This window comes from Lampris incognitus, chromosome 4, assembly GCF_029633865.1.
Source record: "Lampris incognitus isolate fLamInc1 chromosome 4, fLamInc1.hap2, whole genome shotgun sequence".
Lineage (NCBI taxonomy): Eukaryota > Metazoa > Chordata > Actinopteri > Lampriformes > Lampridae > Lampris > Lampris incognitus.
In genome coordinates this window covers 10,988,656-11,013,991 of record NC_079214.1, presented here as the reverse complement: position 1 = coordinate 11,013,991, position 25,336 = coordinate 10,988,656, and the positions used below count along the sequence as shown (strand labels likewise).

At 48.1% G+C, this 25,336-nt stretch overlaps 1 protein-coding gene across 1 annotated transcript; it reads left to right on the top strand.

Annotated features, from left to right (window-relative positions):
* The first annotated feature begins 258 nt into the window (after positions 1-258).
* cdh15 (cadherin 15, type 1, M-cadherin (myotubule)) lies at positions 259-25,095 on the top strand. The gene is made up of 14 exons (XM_056279040.1): positions 259-490; positions 10,289-10,456; positions 15,482-15,637; positions 16,158-16,302; positions 17,793-17,974; positions 18,154-18,282; positions 18,932-19,117; positions 20,258-20,502; positions 20,621-20,757; positions 22,469-22,699; positions 22,790-23,029; positions 23,270-23,418; positions 23,838-24,023; positions 24,131-25,095. Exons 1-14 carry the CDS (start codon positions 437-439, stop codon positions 24,329-24,331), a joined length of 2,409 nt encoding a protein of 802 aa, XP_056135015.1. The 5' UTR covers positions 259-436; the 3' UTR covers positions 24,332-25,095.
* Positions 25,096-25,336: the final 241 nt, after the last annotated feature.

Genomic DNA, 25,336 nt, shown 5'->3' with positions numbered 1-25,336 from the left:
TCTCTCTCTCTCTCTCTCTCTCTCTCTCTCTCTCTCTCTCTCTCTCTCTCTCTCTCTCTCTCTCTCTCTCTGTCTGTCTTTCCCTCTACCTCCCCTCTCTCTCTGCCTCCCATTGGTCTGTGAGTGACAGCACATGTGCTGGGGTACATGGGAGGGCTGGTGCTGAAATTCTAACCCCTACCCCCAAGTCTCTGAGACATGCACCAGCTTTGGCAGAGAGGGAGAGAGAGGGAGAGAGAGAGAGGGGAGAAGGAAGAACTGGAGAGGAGAGAAAGAGGTCCAGGTTTGAGTTTTTTTTTTTTTTGCCACATTGCCCAACATTGCCGTCAGGAATCCACAGTTTAAGTGAAGGAGTGCTGTGTGAGGGAACGTCGGGCTGCTGGCCGTGAAAGGTCCATACGTGTTGAGCCAGAGACTCTGAGCGCCAGTACAGAGGATGGCAGCCCGGATGTTGGCGGTGTTGTGTGTTCTAGCTACTCTGTCTTGCCAGGTAAGAATAAAACCATTGTCCTTTCATAATGACTGGTGAACTCGTCCGAACAAATGATGGTGACTGAGTTTGTGAACCCGCCTAAGCAAGTTCTAGTACGCTTGTATGGACTTGGACTCGTTTGAGCTATGCCACACGTTACCCAAGTATTCAGTTTTGCGGTGGACCAGCTATAAACAGTGAACTGTGAACTGTCATATGCAGCTAAATTCAGACTTTGTACAAGGTCTCCAACGCCGAAGAGGGGGAAAATAAGGAGTCAAAATACAGTCACTTAACTACGTGTCGTTTCTAAGCTAACATGATGTAAACCAACATTTTATACAGCACTGTTTTCCTATCTTTTAGTTTTGCAAAGTGAATTTAACTACAAAACTGTCCGATAATATGTTTTATGGGTAATAAAAGGGGTATATGTAGGCGTGGGTTAACTTTTGAGGTAACTGAGAACGGTTTTACAGTTGCTCATGTCCCCCTCAGAGCATGGTCTTGGCTGGGGAGTGACCTTTGGCTGCTCTATTCTTCAAATATACAACTCATGTTTACAGCCAGATGATGTGTTAAACACAACATGAACTGATTTCCATCATTTAGAGGCCGTGAACTTGCTGAGGAGTCGGGGGGCAGGGGGGGGGCGATGTGGCTCACCTAAACATTTCAGCCCGGTTGGGGTGAATATGATGAGTGGTGTTTTAAAGAGCACGAGGCTGCAGATATGTTTGGAGGACCGAGGGCACAATTAGGAGCCTCTTGTCATCAGACGCCATTACGAGCTCTAGAATGGATGACGATGTAAACGGACGTATTGCCACCAGCACGTTCAACCGCTATCAGTCTCTCTCCGTTTGTGGCAGTAACGAATCCCAGGTTTCGTGGTTGGGGTGGGTGGTGATGATGGTGGGTGTTGCAGAATTGGCCCACAGAGAAGCTTTGATTCATGCTCGCAGATTTCCTCCGTTATTTCCGGTACATATCTCGGCTGCCGCTGAAGGCGTCAAGTCCCATGAGTGCTCGTATAATCCCAGTCAGGACCGGGTGCACGAAAGCGAGGCGTTTGTGTGGCTGAATGTTTTCCTTTTGTATGCCGAGTTTCCGGTTTCTGATTCGTTCAAATTGGTTGGTTCGAGGATCACTTACCTGCAAGAGTCGACTTTAGAAGATGGGAGCGATAGAGCTCCTACACAGCCGTTGGGAGGCAGGTTAGTCCCAGTGGGGCCTGGGCCATGTGTTGGATCCAGAGTCAGTGAGGGGAAAAGTCTACGATGACTTATAGCCCGTATTGCTTGCAAAAAAATTGCGAATGCAAAAAATTATATTGCATGGAAAAACTGACTCATGATCTGAGGATTAAAGCACGGACCCACGGACAGTGCTGGGGGAAATGGGTGGTATACAGGAGGCTCTTGTCTGTCTGTCCTGGAAGAGGGATCCCTCCTCTGTTATTCTTCCTGAGGTTTCTCCCATATTTTTTTTTCCTGATAAGGTTTTTCTCGTGGAGTTTTCCCTCATTCGGGTTTAGGGTCCATGGATAGAGGGCATCGTATGTTGTATACTGTTGTATACTATACTGATTGTAAAGCCCTTGTAGAGGACTTGTAAAGGATTGTAAAGGACTACCTTGTGAAATTGGGCTATACAAATAAACTTGACTTGACTTGCTTACGTACCATCGAACCCCATCTTCATCAAAACCTGGACCAAGGATATTGGCTATTTGAGGTCCAGGATCATCTGGTGCAGGATCCAGGTCTTCACACTGAATCAGATACCAGGGAGCCACTTCAGATCTTTGTGGTGAAACCAATATAGGTTTGAATTCCACATTCAAATGTCAAAGTCAGGGTGGTATGGTGTGACAAAACAAGAACAAATTAGCCAAAAGTGACTCTGTCAAGTCTTACTTTCATCAAGTCCTCATATAACATGGAAAGAATCTGTCAGTAATGGCATCAGTTGACTAGTTTAAATGACTAGAAACAGGATGAGTCAACTCCAAGCACCTTCATCAGTGTTTGTTGGGTTTGTTTTCTTTTTCTTTTCTTTTTTTTGCTGTTTCAATCTCCAACAATTAGTTGGAGTATTCAATTCAATAGTATTCAATAGTCTCGTTGTGAACTGGCCTATTTTCGAGCCTGCTGAGCGTGGGCTGTGGTGAGGAGTGAGCGGGGGCCACAGCTGTTCCCAGATGCATACATGATGCCATTTGTCCCGCTCGGTAATCCCCCTTCGCGGAAAGAGGAGTGGGCAGCTCCCGGACCATGAAATCGCCAACAAATTGAGAGTCCGTAGCCGGAGCCAGCTGGTGCCGAGTTCTCACTCATCGGAAACAATCACTTGGTACCGTCTCCACCGGTGTCTGGATTACAGGTCCCCGCTGTGTGTCGATAACCCGCCCAGGTTATTGGACACTGACGTGGGTCTCGGAGACGGAGACGTAGAAAGAAGGAGATTCGCATCTCGATGGACGCAGCACATTGATTCATCTCAGATGACCGGCGAAGCTGATTTTAGGCCATTACATTTTTATATTTCTACAATTCAAGGCAAATAAGACCGGTCAGTTTTTATTACGGCACTCCTCTCCAGCTCAGTGGCCATGATAGAAATATTACGTTTTTGCCTCCGTAACAAAGGGGCACAAAAAAGGATGTCCTGTAACCGAACCTGTTTGGTCTTTACTCGTGTATGTAGATGGATCGGCAGTCATTGTAATCCGTATTATTTCACTCGTAGTTGAGCAGAACATGAATAAAAGCAGCTTCTGTGTTAATCCAACATGGGACCTCAGCCAGTGGAGAGACGCTGCTGGATACTGACCACAGTATATTCAGGGTGTGTGTGTCATTATGTTGGGGGTAAATTGGTGCCATGTTCATGTCTAAAGTACTTTTGTCAACTCTTCTGTTGTTGGATTTGACCAACCGTGGAGGACCCAGAGCAAGCACGGCCCTTGATCATTTTTGTCTCCTTAGATACATTTCTCTTTGTCAGTAGTTCGCTCGTTTCTGAATAGTGCTGAAAAACATATCGTTTCAGAACTGACGTTCCAGTAAACACACATGCGTGCAATAGCCACGCCGCAAAAGATCCAAATGTGACGCAAATCGGGCCCATCGGTCATGTTGGGCGTCAAGTCTCACTGCTTGATAGAAAATAAGAGTTTGGTGCCACTATTGAAGAGGGATATTCTAGTGCCTCTGAGAAATAAAATAATTTCTATCTGATTTAACAACGCCTTGGAAATCTCTTATTTCCCCGCTAAAATCACCCTCGCCATTACTAGAGAGAGAAATTCTCTGCAAACGGTGATTTGAAAGTTACCGGCGGCGTCTATTTGCTGAAATTACGCAACTCCTTTTCATCCTTTAATGTCGTATTACATATTGCAAGAAACAAAAATATTGCAATGTTGATGTTTTTATATATTTATATCCAGCCCTGTTTCTGCGTGTCGTTTTATTTGTTCGGTCCATGACTGTTTCCTCCCTTTTGTCTGTCTTAATTTTAGCTTTAGCTGACGGTAATAACCTCTCTCGGCATTCTTAAACCTCAAGACATCTGCTGCTGAGGGAAACACACTTGTAGGGCCCAAAAATAGCGCCCGGGCCAGGCCGGGTAGTCCTGACGGAGCAGGGGGAAGGGGTGTCGGGGCAGACGCTGGTTGGCTGAGCGTCCGGGCCCGCGTACCTACCGGCTGACCGAAGACACCAGAGGTGCCGTGAGTGAGGGGGACACCTGTGTGACCTCTGACCCTGCAGCCGGGGTGCTCGTCAGGCATGCTGCCGGGCCTCCCCCGGAGCTGGCCGACTGACCCCTTCCTCTTATACAGACACAACGTCTGCTCGGCAAGGACACAACACACACGCAAAGAGCGGAAACGCACACTTCTCTACCGGCTAGCACTGAACTCACACAGAGAACCGTCAGCAAATACACAACCTTAGTTATGACATTTAGACGAACAAGGACGCACTGTGTCATCGATGTGAAGCCACAGCTGTTGTGCGGCTTTGTTGGGAGCAGAACGATACAGGGTCATTGTCTCTTTTTTTTTTTAGTGTGTAATTGGAAGTAGTTCTACTACTGGCTGCATAGTTTCCGTTGACTAGCTAGCATTGCATATTATTAACGTAGTAAAATAGATGATTTTTTGCAGCGGTTCAACAGGGCTGAAGTCCGCTCGCCTTGCACCGTGTTTTCGGGTAAACGACAACCCAGAAAACCAAGCTGACACATCAGAGACACTTCAAGACTCGGGCCAGAAAGACTGATTTGCTTGCGCAGGCTAAAGGTGATGGGGCACATCTGGGCAACACCAACCGGATGATAGAATAATGAAGGAGAGACCGCGAGAAAACTGGTGGGGGTGCAGAAAAAAAAAGTGTTTTGCTAAATTTCCTTGCGGATGAGGATTGTAATGTTAATTTAAAGACAATAATCTTGAACGTTTTATAGCAGCATAGATTTTAAATGGCGCTCACGGATATTTTTGGAGGGGTTGCAACCCCCCCCCCCACACACACACACACATTTATGCAGATGATACTGCTGTCAGTTTGTGAATGAGTGAGTTAGAAGCCAGGTTCACGAGGCGCTTCACATCTATTAATTGTCAATATGGAAATAATTTAATTCATATTTCATATCTATTCGGAAAAAAAATGTAAACCATCAGAAAGTATCCTTATTCTAAATGGCTACTGCTACGTCTCGGTACACAGAGCGATGAATTATGCAAACATCACCTTGCAGCAAAAATATTGGTCCCACTTAATTACACGGGTGGGTATTATCATATTGTCGGTTTAGTTGTATATGTTTTATGTTATATGTGTTACCGGACTGTATCCCCCGTCTTAAAGGTCGGGACGTTAATAGGCATGGCAGGGAAGACGGACAGCAGCAATGGGCGGTCATCGGTATGCTCTGGAAAATTCACAAGGCTCCGCGAGCTTCCATCAGATTAGCGTTGCCATTACTGGTTCATGCATGTCCAATGTGTAAACCAGCTTCACAATTTCACTAAAACCTAATTTATCCGAGTTATCTCTTTCAGTGGCACAACTCAGACGGGGCAGTTGGAGTTGTGTGTGTGTGTGTGTGTGTTGAGTTTATAAGCATGGTTGGGAAGATGGACAAAAACATCACTGGCTGTACATCGGAATGCTCTAGAAAATTCCCCAAACTCCCCGCGCATGACAGCATCACATTATAATCAGATTATAATTGTGGATGCTTGTAGAGCGTGCCCAATATGCACAAGATGTGAATCACAATGGTGGTGACGATGATGATGATGACGATGATGATGATGATGGTGGTGTGTGTGATACACCAAGTAGAATACGTATATTCGTAGAGCAGCTCGCCAGGTGTCGCCATGCTTCGGCGCCATCTTGTTTCAGTCACACAGGAGTATAATTCTACCCCGCCGTCACAGCTGATGGTAGCGCCCTCCTTCCACTGAACACAAAGAACCTCAGACTGGGGAGCTGAACTGATTTCCCCCCAACTCAGAATTTATCACAGGGACATGTAGTGAATGAATGCATCCATTCTCTTTTGAATTATGTTTTTTCATTAGACAGCAACAGTGAAGGCGTCCGGGTGGCGTGGTGGTCTATTCCGTATCCTACCAACAGGGATCGCCGGTTCGACTCCCCGTGTTACCTCCTGCTTGGTCGGGCGCCCCTACAGACACAATTGCCCGTGTCTTCGGGTGGGAAGCCGGATGTGGGTATGTGTCCTGGTCGCCGCACTAGCGCCTCCTCTGGTTGGTCGGGGCGCCTGTTTGGGGGGACTGGGGGAAATAGTGTGATCCTCCCACGCGCTACGTCCCCCCGGTGAAACTCCTCACCGTCAGGTGAAAGAAGCGGCTGGTGACTCCAGGTGTATCGGAGGAGGCATGTGGTGGTCTGCGGCCCTCCCTGGCTCGGCAGAGGGGGTGGAGCAGCGACCGTCACGGCTCGGAAGAGTGGGGGTAATTGGCCGGATACGATCGGGGAGGGGAAAAAAAGCGGGGGAGGAAATCCGAAAGAAAAAAAAGAAAAGAAAATTCTGACAGGAGGATTTATTGAATGAATGCATCCATTCTTTTTTGTATTGTGCTTTCCCTTTATTAGACAGCCACAGGGAAGAGGCAGACAGGAAATGGGGAGAGAGAGATAGAGGGGTATGACATGCAACAAAGGTCGCCAGCTGGAATCGAACCGGCAGCGGTTGCGGCCATGCACGCTGTAACCATTCGGCATGGAGGCACCCACGCATCCATCTTCGACCGAGGACTGACGGGTTGACTGTAGAGGCAGCTGTGAGGGAACGCTCTCTGTCGGTACAACTGTTGCTACTCTAACACAAAACATGTGTATGTACGAGTCTCATCCAGGAGGCTGTCCGAGCTTTGGTCCTCAGCGTCTCCTCCGATACACGTGGAGTCACCAGCCGCTTCTCTTCTTGACAGCGAGGAGTTTCGCCAAGGGGACGGAGCACGTGGGAGGATCACGCTATTCCCACCGACCAGAGGAGGCGCTAGTGCAGCGACCAGGACACATACCCACACCCGGCTTCCCACCCGCAGATCTGCCAGTTGTGTCTGTAGGGACGCCCGACCAAGCCGGGGGGTAACACAGGGATTTGAACCGGCGATCCCCGTGTTGGTAGGCAACGAGATAGACCGCTATGCTAGCCAGACACCCTGATCCCATCGTTTTTAAATTGAGGACTCGTTTTTTGCCTCCTAGAATCAAGGCAGAGCCAAAATCAATAGCCAAAGTCAAACTGAGTGCTCATTCACTGGCGGACTCTGGCCAAAAAACTCGTTAACATCCACCTTTGGTCAATCATTGGCCACCAACCGCGGGTGTTAGCGGGGTTTTTTGGCCAGTGTGGAAGGGGAATGTGGTAAACCTCTGTCGTTGTCACTCATTTTGACATCTGGGACAGACCAGATGAATGTCTGTGAATTCCTCGTCCTTCTCACAGCGCTCATTTGACAATCGGCACACAAATTAGCATCGGCAGGAAAAGTCCAACTTTTATCGCCTCAATTAACGCTCCCCAGCAGCAGCGCACTCGGAGGAGGACCGCGGGCATCCACAATGCCCCTGGACAAGCCAACCACACCATGACTCGGGGCCTGGGGTGAAAGGGCAGGCCGTAAAAGTATCTGGGAAAAGTCTCTAAAACAGTTGATCTGTTCGTGGTGTCATCACCCCGCCTCGTGAGACGGGGCGGCCCGTCGGTGTAATTGGTAATGCGACACCTCGGTGTTGCGGCCTTCCGGCCTGGTGAAGACATTACGACGGCAGCGAAGACCTGCTGGGCCCACCGGCCCTCGGCTAATGTCAACCAGAGTTCAGACCACAGTGACAAGAGGAGGGCCAGAAGGAAAGTGTGTAAAATCAGGCGTAGGGCTTCGTACCGGCCCGTTGCGAGCTTTTCAGGGCTTCGTTGAATATTTAAGCTCCTGGGGCGTCTTGAGACGACGGAGAATTTGTGGTTTTCATCAGAAGGGCCTCGGTGGAGCTGATGTGCCTTATCACTGGATCAGCAATCGAGATAAGCCGAGGGGCCGTAGCGTCCGCAGCTTGGGTAGTGCCAGCTGTGTATAGAAATACAACCGCGACAAAGGCACCGCTGAGCTGGAAGTTAAAAACGACCCGGGGAATGCGTGCCACGCAACGGGGAAGTTATCAAATTGGAATACAAAGGAGCGGTATCCGTGGGAATCGCCGGCTATCGGAGGGATTTTACTGGACGGCATCTGCTCCTGGAATGCGAGAGTAAACATCGCGGCGAGCGATACTGACGGTGATGGCTCCACCGGTTAAATAGGCAGGGGTCAAGAATATGGAGCAGTCTAAGATTAGCCGGCCCCTAACTCGGCCTTTCGCATGCCGGCCGTGGTTGGCGTGCCCGCTCTTACTGTCCAGCGGCGTGCCAAGCTAGCGGCGTGTCAAATCGGCCGCCCGAGAGACGGGGTAGGGCCCGCCACGCCATTGACAAAATAAGGATGTAATCCGGTGATTAACGACCCGGCCTTGTGTATTTATGGCTCATAATATCGTAAATTAAAGCCGGTCTGGAATATTTCTTGGGCGGTAAAACATTTTCATCATACTACTGTTACATTTTTAGATTTAGTTGAACTTTAAATTTAAAAAAAATTTTTTTTTATAGCCATTTTGAGGTTAGCCTGATGGCTAAGCCATTTCGTTGGCAGCAATGTCTGCCACCGCCTTTATTGTTGTGCGTTTGATAAATAATCTTGAAACTATTTTGTGGTTCCAGAGTAACAGATGTGTTGTTTCACAATGGGGCAAGAAGATAAAATGTGCTTTTATATCCGGTCTGAGGCGTAAACTGTTCATATGACTGGGAGTTGGGGAAACTGGTCAAGAGGAAATGCTGAATTAAGAGGCAGCAGGGGGGAATGTGTGGGTGTGTGTGTGTGGGTGGTGGTTGTGCACACATGCATGTCTGTTTACGTGTGAGAGTATGTGTGAGAGTATGTGTGTGTGTGTGTGTGTGAGGAATTCTGACACCGGAGCGGGTCCGTAAGGTGACCCTCAGCCCCCAGTCAGGTGCAGAACTGAGTATAAAGGGGAATTTGTGAGTGTGAGCGGGCATGAGGGTGGGAAAGCACAGCATCTAAATCCATAGTCGGCAGCTGTCGTGCAAGTGTGTCTCATGTGTGTGTGTTTATGTGAACCTTATCGGGGGGGGGGGAGGGGAGGGGGGGGGTGCAGTGCCGGGAATGAATGTGTGTCCAGGGCTTTGTGGAAATCAACATCAAGTGTTTGGGTTCCCTCGTCCACAAATTTATTTGCGGCTGAGATGAAAGGGGGCCGAAGAGGACCCCTGTGACTTGGTATCAGCGAGTGAAATCTTAAACCCAGGCCTCTGCACCCCCCTGTGCCCTGGCCGATCCCGCGGATTCCTCATTCAAGACAAAGGGTTGGGGCCGGAGCTAATATAGAGCCGGCCCCAGAGGCCCATACAGCCATAACGCAGGGGGAGAATGTCAGCAGGGTTTTTTTAAACAGCTGTTAAGTTTGGAACATAACTTTTCTGTGTTTATGAAGGGAACGCAGCTCTTGTGGTCTACTTGCAGCCATGTGTAGCTGTTGGGGAGAATTACTCCATCCCTCCCTTCTTATGCTGGGGTTCGTTCCTGCAAATGATGATCAACCGCTCAAGTCATTGCTCCATGTCCTAGCTAAATGTAGTCTCTCACACTGACCAGTGTGTGTGTGTGTGGGGAGGGGGGGGTAGCACTGTTGCCTCACAGCAAGAACCCCAGGCCATCCCAGCCTCCCTGTGTGGACTTTTCATGTTCTCCCTGTGTCTGTGTGGGTTTCCTCCGGCTGCTCCGGTTTCCGCCCACCATCAAAAAGACATGCACGTTAGGGTTAATACTCCTGCCTGTGCCCCTGAGCAAGGCAATGGAAAGAAGAACTGGAGTTGGTCCCCGGGTGCTGCAGCTGCCCACTGCTGCTATACAATAGGATGGGTTAGATGCAGAGAACACATTCGTTGCAAGAATACAATTTGTTGTAAGGATACAATGTCGAATAAAGTGGCTTTTCATATGATATATATATATATCCCCCGCCTGCCGCCCAATGACTGCTGGGATAAGCCCCAGCATCCCCGTGACCCTGAGAGCAGGATAAGTGGTTTGGATAATGGATGGATGGATGATGGATGGATGGATGGATGGATATATATATATATCTATATATAATATTTATATAGTTCTGTGGTTTCTTTTGGTTCATACTTTGCTGTTTCCTTCAGGTGTTGGGCTCAACAGAAACCCTCCATAACAAGGACGAGCTCAGACCACAGGTGCTCTTCCCATGGAGAGGGCGGCGTGGGGGTGTGGTCAGGGTGAAAAGGGACTGGATCATTCCTCCAATCAGGGTGCTGGAGAATAGCAAGCAGATACCTGAAGATCTGGTGCAGGTAATATGGCGTCTTTACCATTCAAGCTCTCTGCACAAAGTGCATCAGTTTTGTGGTTGCTCTTCAAGTTTAGAGTCGGACGGTACAAGCAGGAAGTTCAGATGTCCTGCAGGAGTGGTCGGGGTAGAACATAATGAAGTTCTAGCTCAGGGCTGGAGTCAGCGTAATAAAAGCGGTGGACCTTCTTATTTCCGAGCACAGGATAGCTTTGCAGGCCAGCCTCTGACCTACAATGGCTACGAATACATTACACTTTATAACACACTGAAACTTGTAATTTGGTTGGAAGATCTCCAAATAATGGATATTTCAAGTCAAGCTTTATTTATGTTGCACATTTCATACCAGAGGCAACTAAATGCACTTTACAATCATAAAAAGACAGCGAAAAAACAAACAAACAAACAAACGGAAACATTAGTAAGACACACATACAAATATAAAATTTGAATTTAATCAAAAGCATCGAAGGCATTTTTAAGGAGGTAGACTTAAAAATGTCACATGATGATGAACTCATTTTGTTCCCAAGGTAACTGCCGCTTAGTTTTATTAAATATACTTGAACTTTAGGTGGTGGTGGGGGGGGTCAAACAACCACCAACCCCCTCTTTGGCTGCATACATGTAACTGAAAGATGCAAAAATAAGATTATAGCATCATGACAGTACATCCTGTTCTTGACAGGCTGTTTATGGGACAGAAATCCCCTTTATCAAATGGGGGTTGCTTGGAATTCTTGATCACAGATAAGCGGAAGCAAAGCGGACACAAGTGCTTAAAAAGATGCGCGTAAAACCCAAATGTTAGGTTAAGACTGACAAAGATTACACACAGGTGCATAAATCTTATCCTGTAAGGAGAAACAGAGGGCCACAGCAGCATACGGAGGTGAGTGGGAACAAGGGTTTCTACTACTGGAGCGGTGCAGGACCAACATAGACCAGGCGATTGTGTGGACTGAAATTAAAAAAGCCTTTATTAGATGGGCCGCAACAATAAAAGGCACTTGCGCATATCGCTATCAGCCTTCATTAGTGTTCCTCTTGTGTTGGCTCATTCTCCTCCAGCTTAAAAACAGCTAAGACCACTTACTATCAGAACAAGATCTGTGGCGCCACTGATGCTCGAAAAATGTTTTATGCTTTTAACTCACTCCTCAATCCACCTCCTCCGCCTCCTCCTCTGACCTCCACTCTGTTCACTCCAGACATGGTCGCCTCATACTTTACTGATAAGGTTTCTGCCATCAGTAGCCAGTTCTCTGAGCCCGACCAACACCGTCTGCTGCTGCCAGCTAACAGTGCCTCACTCACCTCATTCTCCCTCTGACTGAGGAGGAAGTCTCCAAGCTTCTGCTGGACTCAAGTCCCACTACCTGTCCCCTGGACCCAATACCATCCAACCTCCTACTGGCCATTTCCTCCGAACTTAACCCCGCAGTCACACACATCATCAACTCCTCACTTACAATGGGTGTGTTCCCCACCACATTTAAGCAAGCTTGGGTCACCCCGCTGCTTAAAAAACCTACACCCAACCCAGCCCAGGTTGAAAACTACAGACCAGTTTCACTCCTACCCTTCCTGTCTTTAACCAGGTCTTTGAATTCCTTCTGAGAACAATGTGTACGATCTGAATCAGTCTGGCTTTAAGCGGGGTCACTCTACTGAGTGAACTCCTGTCAGTAATGGAATCACTGTGTTTGGCTAGACCTGCTGGTCAGTCCTCAGTTTTACTGCTGCTAGATCTGTCAGCTTCCTTTGACATGGTTAACCACCAAATCCTCCTCTCCACACTCACTGAGCTTGGTATCTCAGGATCTGCCCTCCAGTGGTTCATGTCCAACCTCTCAGGGAGATCTTTTAGAGTATCTTGGAGGGGAAAGTGTCCAAACCACATGGCTTATCCACAGGGGTGCCTCAAGGGTCAGTGTTTGGTCCCCTTCTCTTCTCAATATACACCACCTCACTTGGTGCAGTCATCCGCTCCCATGGTTTCTCATACCGTTGCTACGCTGATGATACCCAGCTCTTCCTATCTTCCCCGCCAGATGACCTCAGCCTCAGCATGGATATCGTCACGCCTTGCTGGTATCTCTGCATGGATGAAAGAACGCCACCTTCAGCTTAATCTATGTACGATCGAGCTCCTTGTGCAGCCAGTCCATCCATACAACAACAGATCAATATCCAGCTCGGATCAACCCAACTCATGCCCACAAAGTCTGCCCAAAACCTGGGTGTCATGATGATGACCAGCTAACCTTTAAGGTTCATGTGGCCTCGATCGCTTGGCTGTGCTGATTTGCCCTGTACAACATCAGGAAAATAGACCCTAGCCGTCTGAGCATGCAGCACAACTCCTGGTACAGGCTCTTGTAATATCACGCATTGACTACTGCAACTCCTTACTGGCATATCTCCCTGCATGCACTTTCAAACCTCTGCAAATGATCCAGAGCACAGCAGCAGATCTGGTCTTCAACCAACCCAAAACGGCAAATGTCACTCCGCTGTTCATATCCCTCCACTGTCTCCCAGTTGCTGCCTGCATCAAATTCAAAACCTTAATGCTCGCTTACGAAACAGCACCTAAAACGGGTCCTGCCTACCTGAACTCCCTCATTCAGGTCTACACTCAGTTCTGCTCACTACACTCTGCCAGTGAAAGGTGTCTGGTATTTCCGCCACACTGGGGCCCTGAGTCACTAGCCAGACTCTTCTCTTCTGTAGTTCCCCAGTGATGGAATGAGTTACCAAACCCCATTCGATCTGCTGAGTTCCTGTCCATCTTTAAGAAGAAGCTAAAGGCCCAGCTCTTTCTCAAACACCTCCACACCTGGGGCGTCCGGGTGGTGTGGCTGTCTATTTCATTGCCTACCAACACGGGGATCGCCAGTTTGAATCCCTATTTTACTCTGGCTTGGTTGGGCGTCCCTACAGACACAATTGGCCGTGTGTGTGGGTGGGAACCCAGATGTGGGTATGTGTCCTGGTTGCTGCACTAGCGCCTCCTCTGGTCAGTGAGGGCGCCTGTTCGGGGGGGAGGGGGAGACTGGGGGGAATAGTGTGATCCTCCCACCCGCTACGTCCCCCTGGTGAAACTCCTCACTGTCAGGTGAAAAGCAGCTGGCGACTCCACATGTATCAGAGGAGGCATGTGGTGGTCTGCAGCCCTCCCCGGATCGGCAGAGGGGGTGGAGCAGCGACCAGGACGGCTCAGAAGAGTGGGGTGATTGGCCGGATACAATTGGGGAGAAAAAGGGGGGATAAAAAAAAAACCAACAACAAAAAAACATCCACACCTGATGGTGTTGATAAAAACAAAACACTTCTATGCACCCTAAGCGTTGCCTTTGTGCACTGCCTGGTGACATCTATGTCCTCCCGGACTTGAACCTAGTTTTTTTTTACACTTATGGTTGTTGTCTCCTGACTAGATCCTTGTTTGTGTTGTATTAACTCTCAGATGTACGTGGCTTCGGATAAAAGGGTCGGCTAAATGAAACTGTAACATTGTAACATCGTGTAGGAGTCTCATCTATTAAAAAAAGTCTTCACACAAGGAACATCAAAATTATTTAAATACAGGAAGGTAAAGTCAGAAACCACACATCCGGTTCCACAAAAAAAGAAAAAAAAGACTTTTTAAGCACTCACATATTAGTGAATAGCGACCTACACCCAGCGGAGATACTGAATAGGAATACCAGACATAATCTTGTCACGATTATTAAATAATAATAATAATAATAAACTTTATTTGTATAGCACCTTTCATACATAAAATGTATCTCAAAGTGCTTTACATTAAAAACAGGGGAAAATATAAAACTCAACAACAACACAGATAAAATAAGTTAAAAATAATGAAACACAGACCTAGCCAAAAAACATAAAACAAGAAGGAAGACCACAGTACAAGATAAAAAATAAGAATAAGAAGAAATATAAAGTGGAATTAATGAAAAGCAAGAGCATAAAAATGGGTCTTGAGCTGATTCTTAAAACTATCTATGGATGTTGCTTCTCTTATTTGTTGGGGGGGTCTAGTCCAAGCCATCGGTGCATAAAAACCAAACGCTGCTTCGCCACACTTTTCTAGATCATTCTAGGGAGCAGGCCAGCACCAGAAGAGCTAAGAGAGCGGCTCGGAGCGTCATCAGATAAGCAGTCAGACAGGTATGAGGGTGCTAAGCCATGTACAGCTTTAAACACAAGTAAAAGAATTTCAAAATCCATCCTCAATGCTGCAGGAAGCCAGTGTAAAGACACTAAAACCCTTAAGGAAAAGGAGAGGAAGGGATTTCTTCGTTTAGCCCTGGATATGGACCGGCCTTAAGAGGAAAACTCTGTCTTCGGTTGAGATTTTTCCCTGTCACCCCGTTTTACAGATGGTCCGACTCATTCAATCCCAATAATGTTCAGTCTGCTGTCACTGTGTGCTGTTCTGTCGTCGGCTGGGGGGGGGGGTTGCCAGGTTGTGTGGCATATCAGCGTACAGCAACTCTGCCCTTCCTTTCTGTCACATCAGTGTAAAAACACCCACAATCACATTCTCATCTATATACCGTGAATTGTGTTGCAATCCATAAATGTTGGTTTTTTTAGTGCCGATATCCGTGCATGGGTTTATTTTCTCCATCTGACAGTTTCCACAGTTAAAGTTTCCCACAGGCCCTTTCAGCCACATCTCACATTTGGTGGCTGGCAGGTAACTTCTGACTCACTCGTGCGGTGCTGAGGTGAACATTTGACAAATAAGATATCAACAAAGATGGTGCATACCAAACTCCTGCAGTACCCCCGGTTCGCTATTTATAATCCTGGCTATCCATTCCTGTCATAGGTCACAGGCCTCTCTCAGCTCATAGCCATTTGTTGTTACGGTCCCAGGGTGTCAACATGCACATGTGGTATTACAGCATGGTGGTCACACACTGCTGCCCCCCCCCCCCCGTCTTAAACCTCCCCCCGAGGTTCACATAACTGACCCTCATCCCCACTCTCTGCCTCCATTTAGATCAAATCGGACAAAATATTTACAGGCGAGGTCATCTACAAGTTGGAGGGACCCGGGGTGGACCAGGAACCCAAGAACCTGTTTGAAATCGATGACAAAAGCGGGGTGATCCGGAGCAAGAAGCCGCTGGACAGGGAGCGATACAACAGCTTCACGGTAAGCCGGCCACCGCGCGGCACATAAGAGGATCTACCGCTGAAACGGGTTCAAGCGGGACAGTTGCATAAATCAACACAACTCTTGCAAGAAAACACGGCGCACGGCGGAAAAACCTTGCGCAACTTCCGCAGATCCGCGGCTTCCGTGTTTTGTTGTTGTCGTAAAACATACGTCAGCGTCCCGGGCCCGAGGTACAGAAAGCCAGAGGTCAGTTTGGATGGTTTCTTTATGGGCAACTTGGGAGCAACCTCGGGAGTGTTTAGAGACAGATGAGTCACGGCGTAGCTGACGACACTGAAGCAAACATCCTGCACATTTCTGCCTGCAGGGGGGTCGTTTGTGAGACCACATGCTCAAGTAGTCACAGCCGCCGTCAAAAACCTGCCAGAGATTATGTGAAGAGTTGTGTGCAGCGAGACAACCACCAGTCTGCCTATTAACAGAAAACTATGTATTGTTGTATGTCTGTGTGCCCTTGTTTTTGTGTACGTGTGCATGTGTGTGTGTGTGTGTATAGTTGAAAGCCTTTGCCTTGTCCCCCAGCGGGGAGAGATTGGAGAACCCTACCACCATCGAGATAGTGGTGTTGGACCAGAATGACAACAAACCCGTCTTCACCCAGAACCAGTTTACTGGCACGGTCACCGAGTTCTCGGTTCCAGGTAGGCCCACAGACATCACCACGGAAGAAAACTCCCCCGCCGTCCAGAAGGAGGCTCACCAAAGTCTACTCTTTCTGAGGCAGCTTGGGGAAATGTGGAGTGTCGAGGGTTGCAACGTCACACTTCCACAGAGCTGTCACAGAAAGTGTGCTCACTTGCTCAATAACCGAACTTGGCATGGCAAATCTGCAGCCCGCGAGAAAAAAACTGTCAGGACGGAGTCGTGCGCACAGATTCAAAAATAATTGGCTGTGAACTCCCCGCCGTTTCTGAATCACACCACATCCACATCCAGGGTTTAAAATGTTAAAGGACTCCGAATGCGGTAGTGTGTTGTTGTTGCGCTGTATTCTGAACGGGGCACGGTATATTTCGGAGGATGTTGTACGGGTGGAAACACAGCCTTTTACGCTGAAAGACACAGGAACCCCGAAAACAAAAAAAAAACGCTAACCTGTGTCTTTCAGAATAAAAGCCTGTGTTTCAACCCATACAACATCCTCCAAAATACACCAGGCCCCGTTCATAATACAGTGCAACAACATCACATTACTACTACACTCACAACTAGCCAACCCCCTATCCAGTCATCTCCCTGCGGGTAAAACGCTCCGCAGCATCAAGACCAGAACGTCTCGCTTCCACCGCAGCACAGCACCACCCTGCAGCAGTCTGCACCCTAAGTGCTTCACTGGTTGTACAAGTATGGCCTCCTTAAGCACACGCCCTTTAATTTGTCACCTGCAGGGCATGGACCATATGGTTGCATCAACTGAGTTATTGTAACATAATTGTAAGAGTATGTCTTTGTGAGGGGGTCCAGGTAGCATGGCTGTCCATTGCGTTGCCCACCAACACAGGGATCGCCAGTTCAATTCCCCGTGTTACCTCCGGCTTGGTCGGGCGTCCCTACAGACACAATTGGCCACGTCTGCGGGTGGGAAAGCCGGATGTGGGTTATGTGTCCTGGTCGCTGCACTAGCGCCTCCTCTGGTCGGTCGGGGAGGGGGAGTAGCGTGATCCTCCCATGTGCTACGACCCCCTGGCGAAACTCCTCACTGTCAGGTGAAAAGAAGCGGCTGGCGACTCCACATGTATCGGAGGAGGCATGTGGTGGTCTGCAGCCCTCCCTGGATCGGCAGAGGAGGTGGAGCAGAGACCGGGACGGCTCGGGAATGTTTTTGTGGACACTCCTTGTATGTGTTGTGTGGTCTGAGCACACCGAAACAAAGTCCCAATCAACTGTAAAGTTGATATGACAAATTATTGAATCTTGAATATTGCTAACACTCCATTTTAGTGTCCACACTCCTTTGCAGCACACATCATCCATCTTGCAGTGTGGAAGGTTCAGTTCCATAAGTGCATTAAAGCACTGACGCCATGATTTGTGGCTCATGCATAATATCGCCCCTCATTATACACACCAATCAGACACGTACACAGACCGACCTTTGCAGTTGAGCGGCCCTCTAAACTGTTGTTGACAGGCACATCCGTGATGTCCATATCAGCTACTGACGCCGATGATCCGATGACAGACAACGCTGCTCTGAGCTACTCCATCGTCGGCCAGGAGAGCATACCTGCCTCCGCGGTGACCAAGACTATGTTCGGTATCAACAACCAAACGGGGGCCATCTACACGAGGGACGTAGGCCTCGACAGAGAGGTAGGCCGCGTTGCTAAGATTACACAAGCTGTCGGCACCAAGTCGTTCCCTGACACTTCTTCCTCAGCATACGTTGTGAAGGAGCTTCATTTCGAAGGGTCACGCTTATTCAGTGACCGGAAGATGATGCGACGATACTGGGCTTCGCCTCAGGATGACCCGGCTGTGTTCTGCCACAGGTGGTGAAAAGTTTCAAACTGAGACTTCGGGTCGCCGACATGTCGGGCATGGGTCTGACAACCGAGGGTGTGGCCATCATCCACGTAACTGATATCAACAACCACGCCCCACAGTTTGACCCCCGCATGGTGAGTCTTAGGTCGGCCGTGAGCCTTTCGCTCGACTCTTGCACGGCGATATTCTGCCTCTGACGAACTGACCGGTGATCAGTCAGTGTTTTCAAATACAATCAAGGCGCTTAAACATAGTCTGATAGTAGGGCATCTGGGTAGCGTAGCGGTCTATTCCGTTGCCTACCAACATGGGGATCGCCGGTTCGAATCCCCGTGTTACCTCCGGCTTGGTCGGGCGTCCCCTACAGCCACAATTGGCTGTGTCTGCGGGTGGGAAGCCGGATGTTGGTATGTGTCCTGGTTGCTGCACTAGCGCCTCCTCTGGTCGGTCAGGGCACCTGTTCGGGGGAGGGGGAACTGGGGGGGAATAGCGTGATCCTCCCACTTGCTGCACCCCCCTGGTGAAACTCCTCACTGTCAGGTGAAAAGAAGCAGCTGGCGACTCCACATGTATGGGAGGAGGCGTGTGGTAGTCTGCAGCCCTCTCCCAGATCAGCAGAGGGGGTGGAGCAGTGACCAGAATTGCTCGGAAAAACAGGGTAATTGGCCAAGTGCAGTTGGGAGAAAAAGGGAAAAAGACCCAAACACAACATAATGTGATGGGTGATGTTTGTTTGAAGATGGTTCGATGCTTTGACCTGTCCCGTGTGTGCTGTGAATACAGTACAGCATGTCGGCGGTGGAAAACAGGAGGGACTACGAGATCGGACGGGTGAACGTGACAGACAGAGACGACCCCGGGACAGGAAACTGGGAGGCCAAATACGCAGTTACCAAGGGCGACCCCAACGGCAACTTCGCCGTCAGCACGGACCCCGTCACCAACCAGGGCGTTGTGACGGTGGTGAAGGTAAACCGTAGACCGTCCCCCGTCCCGCTGGAGGCGCCTGGGAGTGGTTCGAATGTTGGGAATGCATTGCATCCATGCTGGCTGGCTGTCAGAATGATAAGAACGACATTGGCTTCATCAGGTTGTATTGGATGCCCGGGCTCATGCCAAGTCTCCAGCCCTCGTATGACTCATATTCACAAGCCTCCCTATAGATAAGGAAGTAAACACTGTTTATATTTAAATATATATTAAATATTTTTATAGATAAGGAAGTAAACGATGTTTATATTCAAATATATATTAAATATTTTTATAGATAAGGAACTAAACACTATATTTTTTTTATCAAATATTTTTATAGATAAGTAAACACTTTATATATTAAATATTTTTTATAGATAAGGAATTAAACACTGTTTATATTTAAATATATATTAAATTTTTATGGATAAGGAAGTAAACACTGTTTATATTTAAATATATTTTTTATAGATAAGGAAGTAAACCCTTTTTATATTTAAATATATATTAAATATTTTTATAGATAAGTAAACACTTTATATTTAAATATATATTAAATATTTTTATGGATAAGGAAGTAAACAATGTTTATATTTAAATATAGATTAAATAGTTTTATAGATAAGGAAGTAAACACTGTTTATATTTAAATATATATTAAATATTTTTATGGATAAGGAAGTAAACACTGTTTATATTTAAATATATATTAAATATTTTTATGGATAAGGAAGTAAACACTGTTTATATTTAAATATAGATTAAGTAGTTTTATAGATAAGGAAGTAAACACTGTTTATATATTAAATATTTTTTGTGATTTTTTTTTTTTTTTTTGCAACCAAATCACTGAACTGCCACTCTGTGATGAAGTGCACAGAACTGTGATTAGGACAGAAATCAGGTTACAGTCAAGTTTAACCCTAATTCAGTTCCTTATACTCAATTTCATTGCGCCATCTAGTGGTTGACCTTTGAACCATGGCTGATCCAGGGGAAAAAAAACTTGTGTCAGAGCTGCACATGGTTTCAAATATTCACGCTGTTGCAGCTAAAACAGGTCGGTCGTGCTGGACAGCCTTCCTTTACTAAACATCGACTCGTCTGCCTCTGTGTTCTGCCCCGCTTGCCTTGCAGCCTCTGGATTATGAGGCCCAGCCCGAGTATAACCTGGTTCTGACGGTGGAGAATCTCAATGCCCTGAGCGTCAAAGCTCACAGTTATCCAGCCAGCAGCGCCACGGTGGTCGTGACCGTAATGAATGAAAACGAGGCTCCGCGCTTCAGGGAGGACCCCATACAGATAGTGGTCCCAGAGTCGGTGGTCCCCGGCACGGTGCTGAAAACTAACCTGGCGTACGACCCCGATTACTCTGAGCTGAGGTATGGTGAGAGATTGCTCGTTTTACTCAAAAGTGAAATATACCAAAAAAAAAAAAAAAAAAAATTTATTTTGTGCATTAAAGCATCTCTGGTCTGTCGCTCTCTCTCTGTGCCGCAGATATGAGATCAGTACAGATCCTGAGAGGTGGCTGGAAATAAACAGAGAAACGGGGGAAATCACCGCCAGGAGGACCTTCAACATGCGATCCCCCCACGTTAAAAAAAATATCTACACTGCTGCCATCAAAGCCATAGGTCAGTTTATTATGTCGCTATTATATGGAGCTTAATCTTCTGTGGAGTCTCAAAATCTTTTCTATGGTAAAAAAAAAAAGAAAGGCCGTCCGGGTGGCGTAGCGGTCTATTCCATTGCCTACCGACACGGGGATCACAGTTCGAATCCCCGTGGCCTCCGGCTTGGTTGGACGTCCCTACAGACACAATTGGCCATGTCTGCAGGTGGGAAGCCGGATGTGTGTCCTGGCCGCTGCACTGGCGCCTCCTCTGGTCGGTCGGGGCGCCTGTTCGGGGGGGAGGGGGGAACTGGGGGGAATAGCGTGATCCTCCCACACGCTGCGTCCCCCTGGTGAAACTCCTCACTGTCAGGGGAAAAGAAGCTGCTGGTGACTCCACATGTATGGGAGGAGGCATGTGGTAGTCTGCAGCCCTCCCCGGATCGGCAGAGGAGGTGGAGCAGCGACCGGCACGGCCCGGAAGAGTGGGGTAATTGGCCGGGTACAATTGGAGAGAAAAAATCCACTAAAAAAAAAAGATCTTGTTTCTAGTTAAATTTGATTTCTAAAACTCTCCTAGAATGAAGTGACCGTGTATTAAAATAAGGTCCGCTACATCACTGGCATCAAGACAACACCTCTTCCTCTGAGAAAAGTCTTTAAAATAGATTTCTTCTGGAAATGAGGACTTATCCCATGCCCCAGGGGCATTTTTTTTTCTCGTTTTGGCAAAAAAATTTTTTTTTATAAAATATAAAAATATTTTGCAAAATTTATACGACGCTAAGGAACCATTAAAATAGATATTTCTGTCAGTGAACAGCGTGCCAGGTAAGTTATGGTGATCGGTGTTCTTGAAAGATAAACGTTTTAATTGGGTATTGCACTTTTATATCGCGTGCTTACATGTCTACATCAGTGGTTCCCAAACTAAAGGGGCAGGCGCCTGGGGGGGGCGAATGAAGCGAATTCAGGGGGCAGCCGGGAACTGAACCCAGGTCGCGACTGAGCTAACCGGTCAACTAAAGGTTCTGACCCGTTAGCCGAGGGCTAGCGAGTCTACACATCCGTGGTCGTTACACTACTCCTGTTCTTCGGGAAGAGCGTGTCAGGTCCCTCACGCCTCTGGGCACACATGCTTCCGATGGCCTCACGGTCTCACCATCCCACTTCTGACACCAATGTAGCGAATCAGGGGACAGCCGGGAAGCGACCCCGGGGTCGCCCGCACCACAGGCGACTGCACTAACCAGTCAACTAAAACTAAAGACGATCATGCAGAAACAACGGTGTTAAAGAGTACATGCTCTTCTAACACATACCTCACATAAAATGTGAATCTAAACAGGCACACATAAATGTTATCAATATTTTCCAATTCACTATTCCACTGTGGCAGAGAATCATTTGCCATATCAACTGCCCTTGTTTTGCATGTTCAATACAGTAAAACTGTGAACTATAGTCGCATTGTTATTTTTGAACATATCAATGCCTATTTTTCTGCAAATGTATTAAGATTCATTCTACCTAGCTAGGTGGGCAGCAAGGTATAGGACAGGGCCCACAATATTTTCATCTAGCCATACTGAGGGCGTGACTGAACAAGTTTGGGAACCATTAACCTTTTATACCTACCCATGACCCTGACCTGGATTAAGCTGGTGTAAATAACAGATGGATGACTGGGTGGATGGATGACTGGGTGGATGGATGGATTTTTACCCACACAGATGCTGACGGCTCATCAACTGTCGCCACTCTGCTCATCACGCTGAGGGAGACCAACGACTTCCCCCCTCAGCTGACCCCCCTGAGCGGCACCATGTGCAGCCATGCCACCCAGAGGAATTCCGGCCTGGTGCTCACGGCCGTGGATGAAGACCTGTCTCCACACGCACAGCCCTTCACGTTCGATTTGCCAGATGATCTGTCGGTCAACTGGACCATTATACAAGTCAACGGTAAGGAGACGGCGTCAAGACGGAGTTAGTGTTGGACAGCCGGCATTTGAAGGTTCGGGAATGACTTCTTCTCTCAAACACTGTCCGCAGCCACCCACGCGATGCTTCAGTCCCTGGTGGAGCTGGAGACGGGCGAATACGCCGTGTCCGTGTTGGTGTCAGACTCTGGCAGACCCACCCTAAGCGCCTACGCTCAGGTCAACGTCACCGTGTGCCGCTGCGACTCCTTCGGAGACTGTCGGTCAGAGATGGGGGCCATCTTTGGCTCTAGTGTGGGGATCAACTTCCTCGCCCTGATCATCATCATGGCCAGCATCGCCCTGCTACTGCGTAAGTCCCGTGGTGAAAATCTCACCTGACACCGGTGTGGAAACCCTTCACGGTCAGTTAGCTCAACACACATTACAGGAATTGACTGTCAGGACTAGAGCTGAATAAATCATGGAGCGGTTAAACACAAATCACAAAGGTTGTATGCAGAAAAAATGATCACTGATCAACAAAGTGACCCCCAACACCTTTACACGGTCCTGTTTTCATGGTTTCCCCCATTCGGTCTCGGTGCGGCAGTGATGCTTCTTCTCGCTGTGGCGGTGACCAACTGCAGCAGACGGCACCATATAAAGAAAGGAACGGGTCTGCTTGTGGGGGAATCTGATGACGACATACGGGACAACGTCTTCAACTATGACGAGCAGGGAGGAGGGGAGGAGGACGAGGTGAGACTGACGCCGGCCTACACACACTACACCACACCACCTTGCAGACTGATATTAACTGATATCCAGTCGGGCATCCCTACAGGTCACTGCACTAGCGCCTCCTCTGGTCGGTCGGGGCGCCTGTTCAGGGGGGAGGGGGAACTGGGGGGGAATAGCGTGATCCTCCCACGCGCTACGCCCCCACTGGTGAAACTCCTCACTGTCAGGTGAAAAGAAGCGGCTGGCGACTCCACATGTATCGGCGAAGACGTGGTAGTCCGCAGCCCTCCCCGGATCATCAGAGGGGGTGGAGCAGCGACCGGGGCAGCTCGGAAGAGTGGGGTAATTGGCCGGATACAATTGGGGATAAAAAAAAAGGGGGGGGGAGGGGTAAAAAAACAAAACAAAACCCTGTCTCTCATGCTTCCCTTTTCCAGAATGCCTTTAGCATTGACCTGCTGTGGAACCCCGGTGACGCCCCTCCAACCCCTGGGTCCTTCTGTCTAGGTGGGCCCCGGGGCAAACAGCCCCTCAGGAAGGACGCGCCGCACAACCTACCCTCGCCCACCTACCCCCGCAGGCCCCCAGCAGACCCCACTGACATAGAGGACTTCATCAATGACGTGAGGGTGCTCTTGGTGTAGTCTGCAGCAGCGATCTAGTGTCCGTGACCTCTAACCCGTCAGCAACGAACCCCCTGCATACCCCTTTCTATTTCTTTTCTCCCCAGGGCCTGGAGGCTGCAGACAACGACCCCAATGTGCCTCCATACGACACAGCCCTGATCTACGACTATGAGGGAGAGGGCTCGGTGGCGGGCAGCCTCAGCTCCATTGCTTCATGCAGCTCGGATGAAGAACAGGACTACGACTACCTGAATGACTGGGGACCACGCTTCCAGAAACTGGCCAACCTGTACGGTCCGCGCTAGGATGGGCAGCAGCAACCTTTGTCACACGGGTGACTTAACACAGGGACACAGATTACACCTTTGCCAGGGATTATGACATAATCTGGACACTTTTAAATCCGGGACTAGATTTGGAACGTGCTAAAGGAAAATGCCGTGGGAAGCCCCAGGTCCTGGATCTGATGTAGGGTCATTAATCATAACTGTGAACCAATATTGGCAAATTTTGCAAAGTTTCATGACAGGTTGTGTAGACAGGGGGGAGCAAGAGACGTGAAAGAGGGAATTGGCTGTTAAACGAGGAGAAAGGCAGGAAGTTGAGCGTGAAGAGAGGGAAATGGGATTTATGTTGAACCGTGTGCCAAGGTCTGGTAATCGTTCAACATCTGACTCAGATTCAGTCATATATATATATATATATATATATATATGACCTAAAAAACTTGAGATTTGAAAACCTTTCAATTGTACGTTTTTCTTTTTTTTTATATAAGTGATTTTGTAAAATATATTTGCTATGATAATAATTTTGTTTTTAAGCATATTTATCCATTTTCAAAACAGGTCCTCCATTCCAGCATCTGTTACCTATTCTCCGTGGAGGTGTCACATTCAGTACAACGCTCAACCCGTACACACACACACGTACACACAAATTGTACCACGCTGCAACTCATGTGATAGTTAGGATGTAAAGGCTTTGGTTTGACGTTTTAAATATTTTCATTGCGTTGAGGATTTACTGTTTTCCAGTGAATAAATGTAAATCTCTTGTTTGTACTGTTCCTGTGCGTGCTGTTCATTTGCGAGAACTCCTTACGGGACACAAATAATCCCTACGGAATTTCTTGAAACATATCCGTGACGGGCGGCACGGTGGTTAGGGTGGTCGCCTCACAGCAAGAAGGTCCTGGGTTCGAGCCCCGGGTCGTCCTCTGTGTGGAGTTTGCATGTTCTCCCCGTGTCTGTCCTCCCACAGTCCAAAGACATGTAGGTCAGGTGAATCGGCCGTACTAAATTGTCACT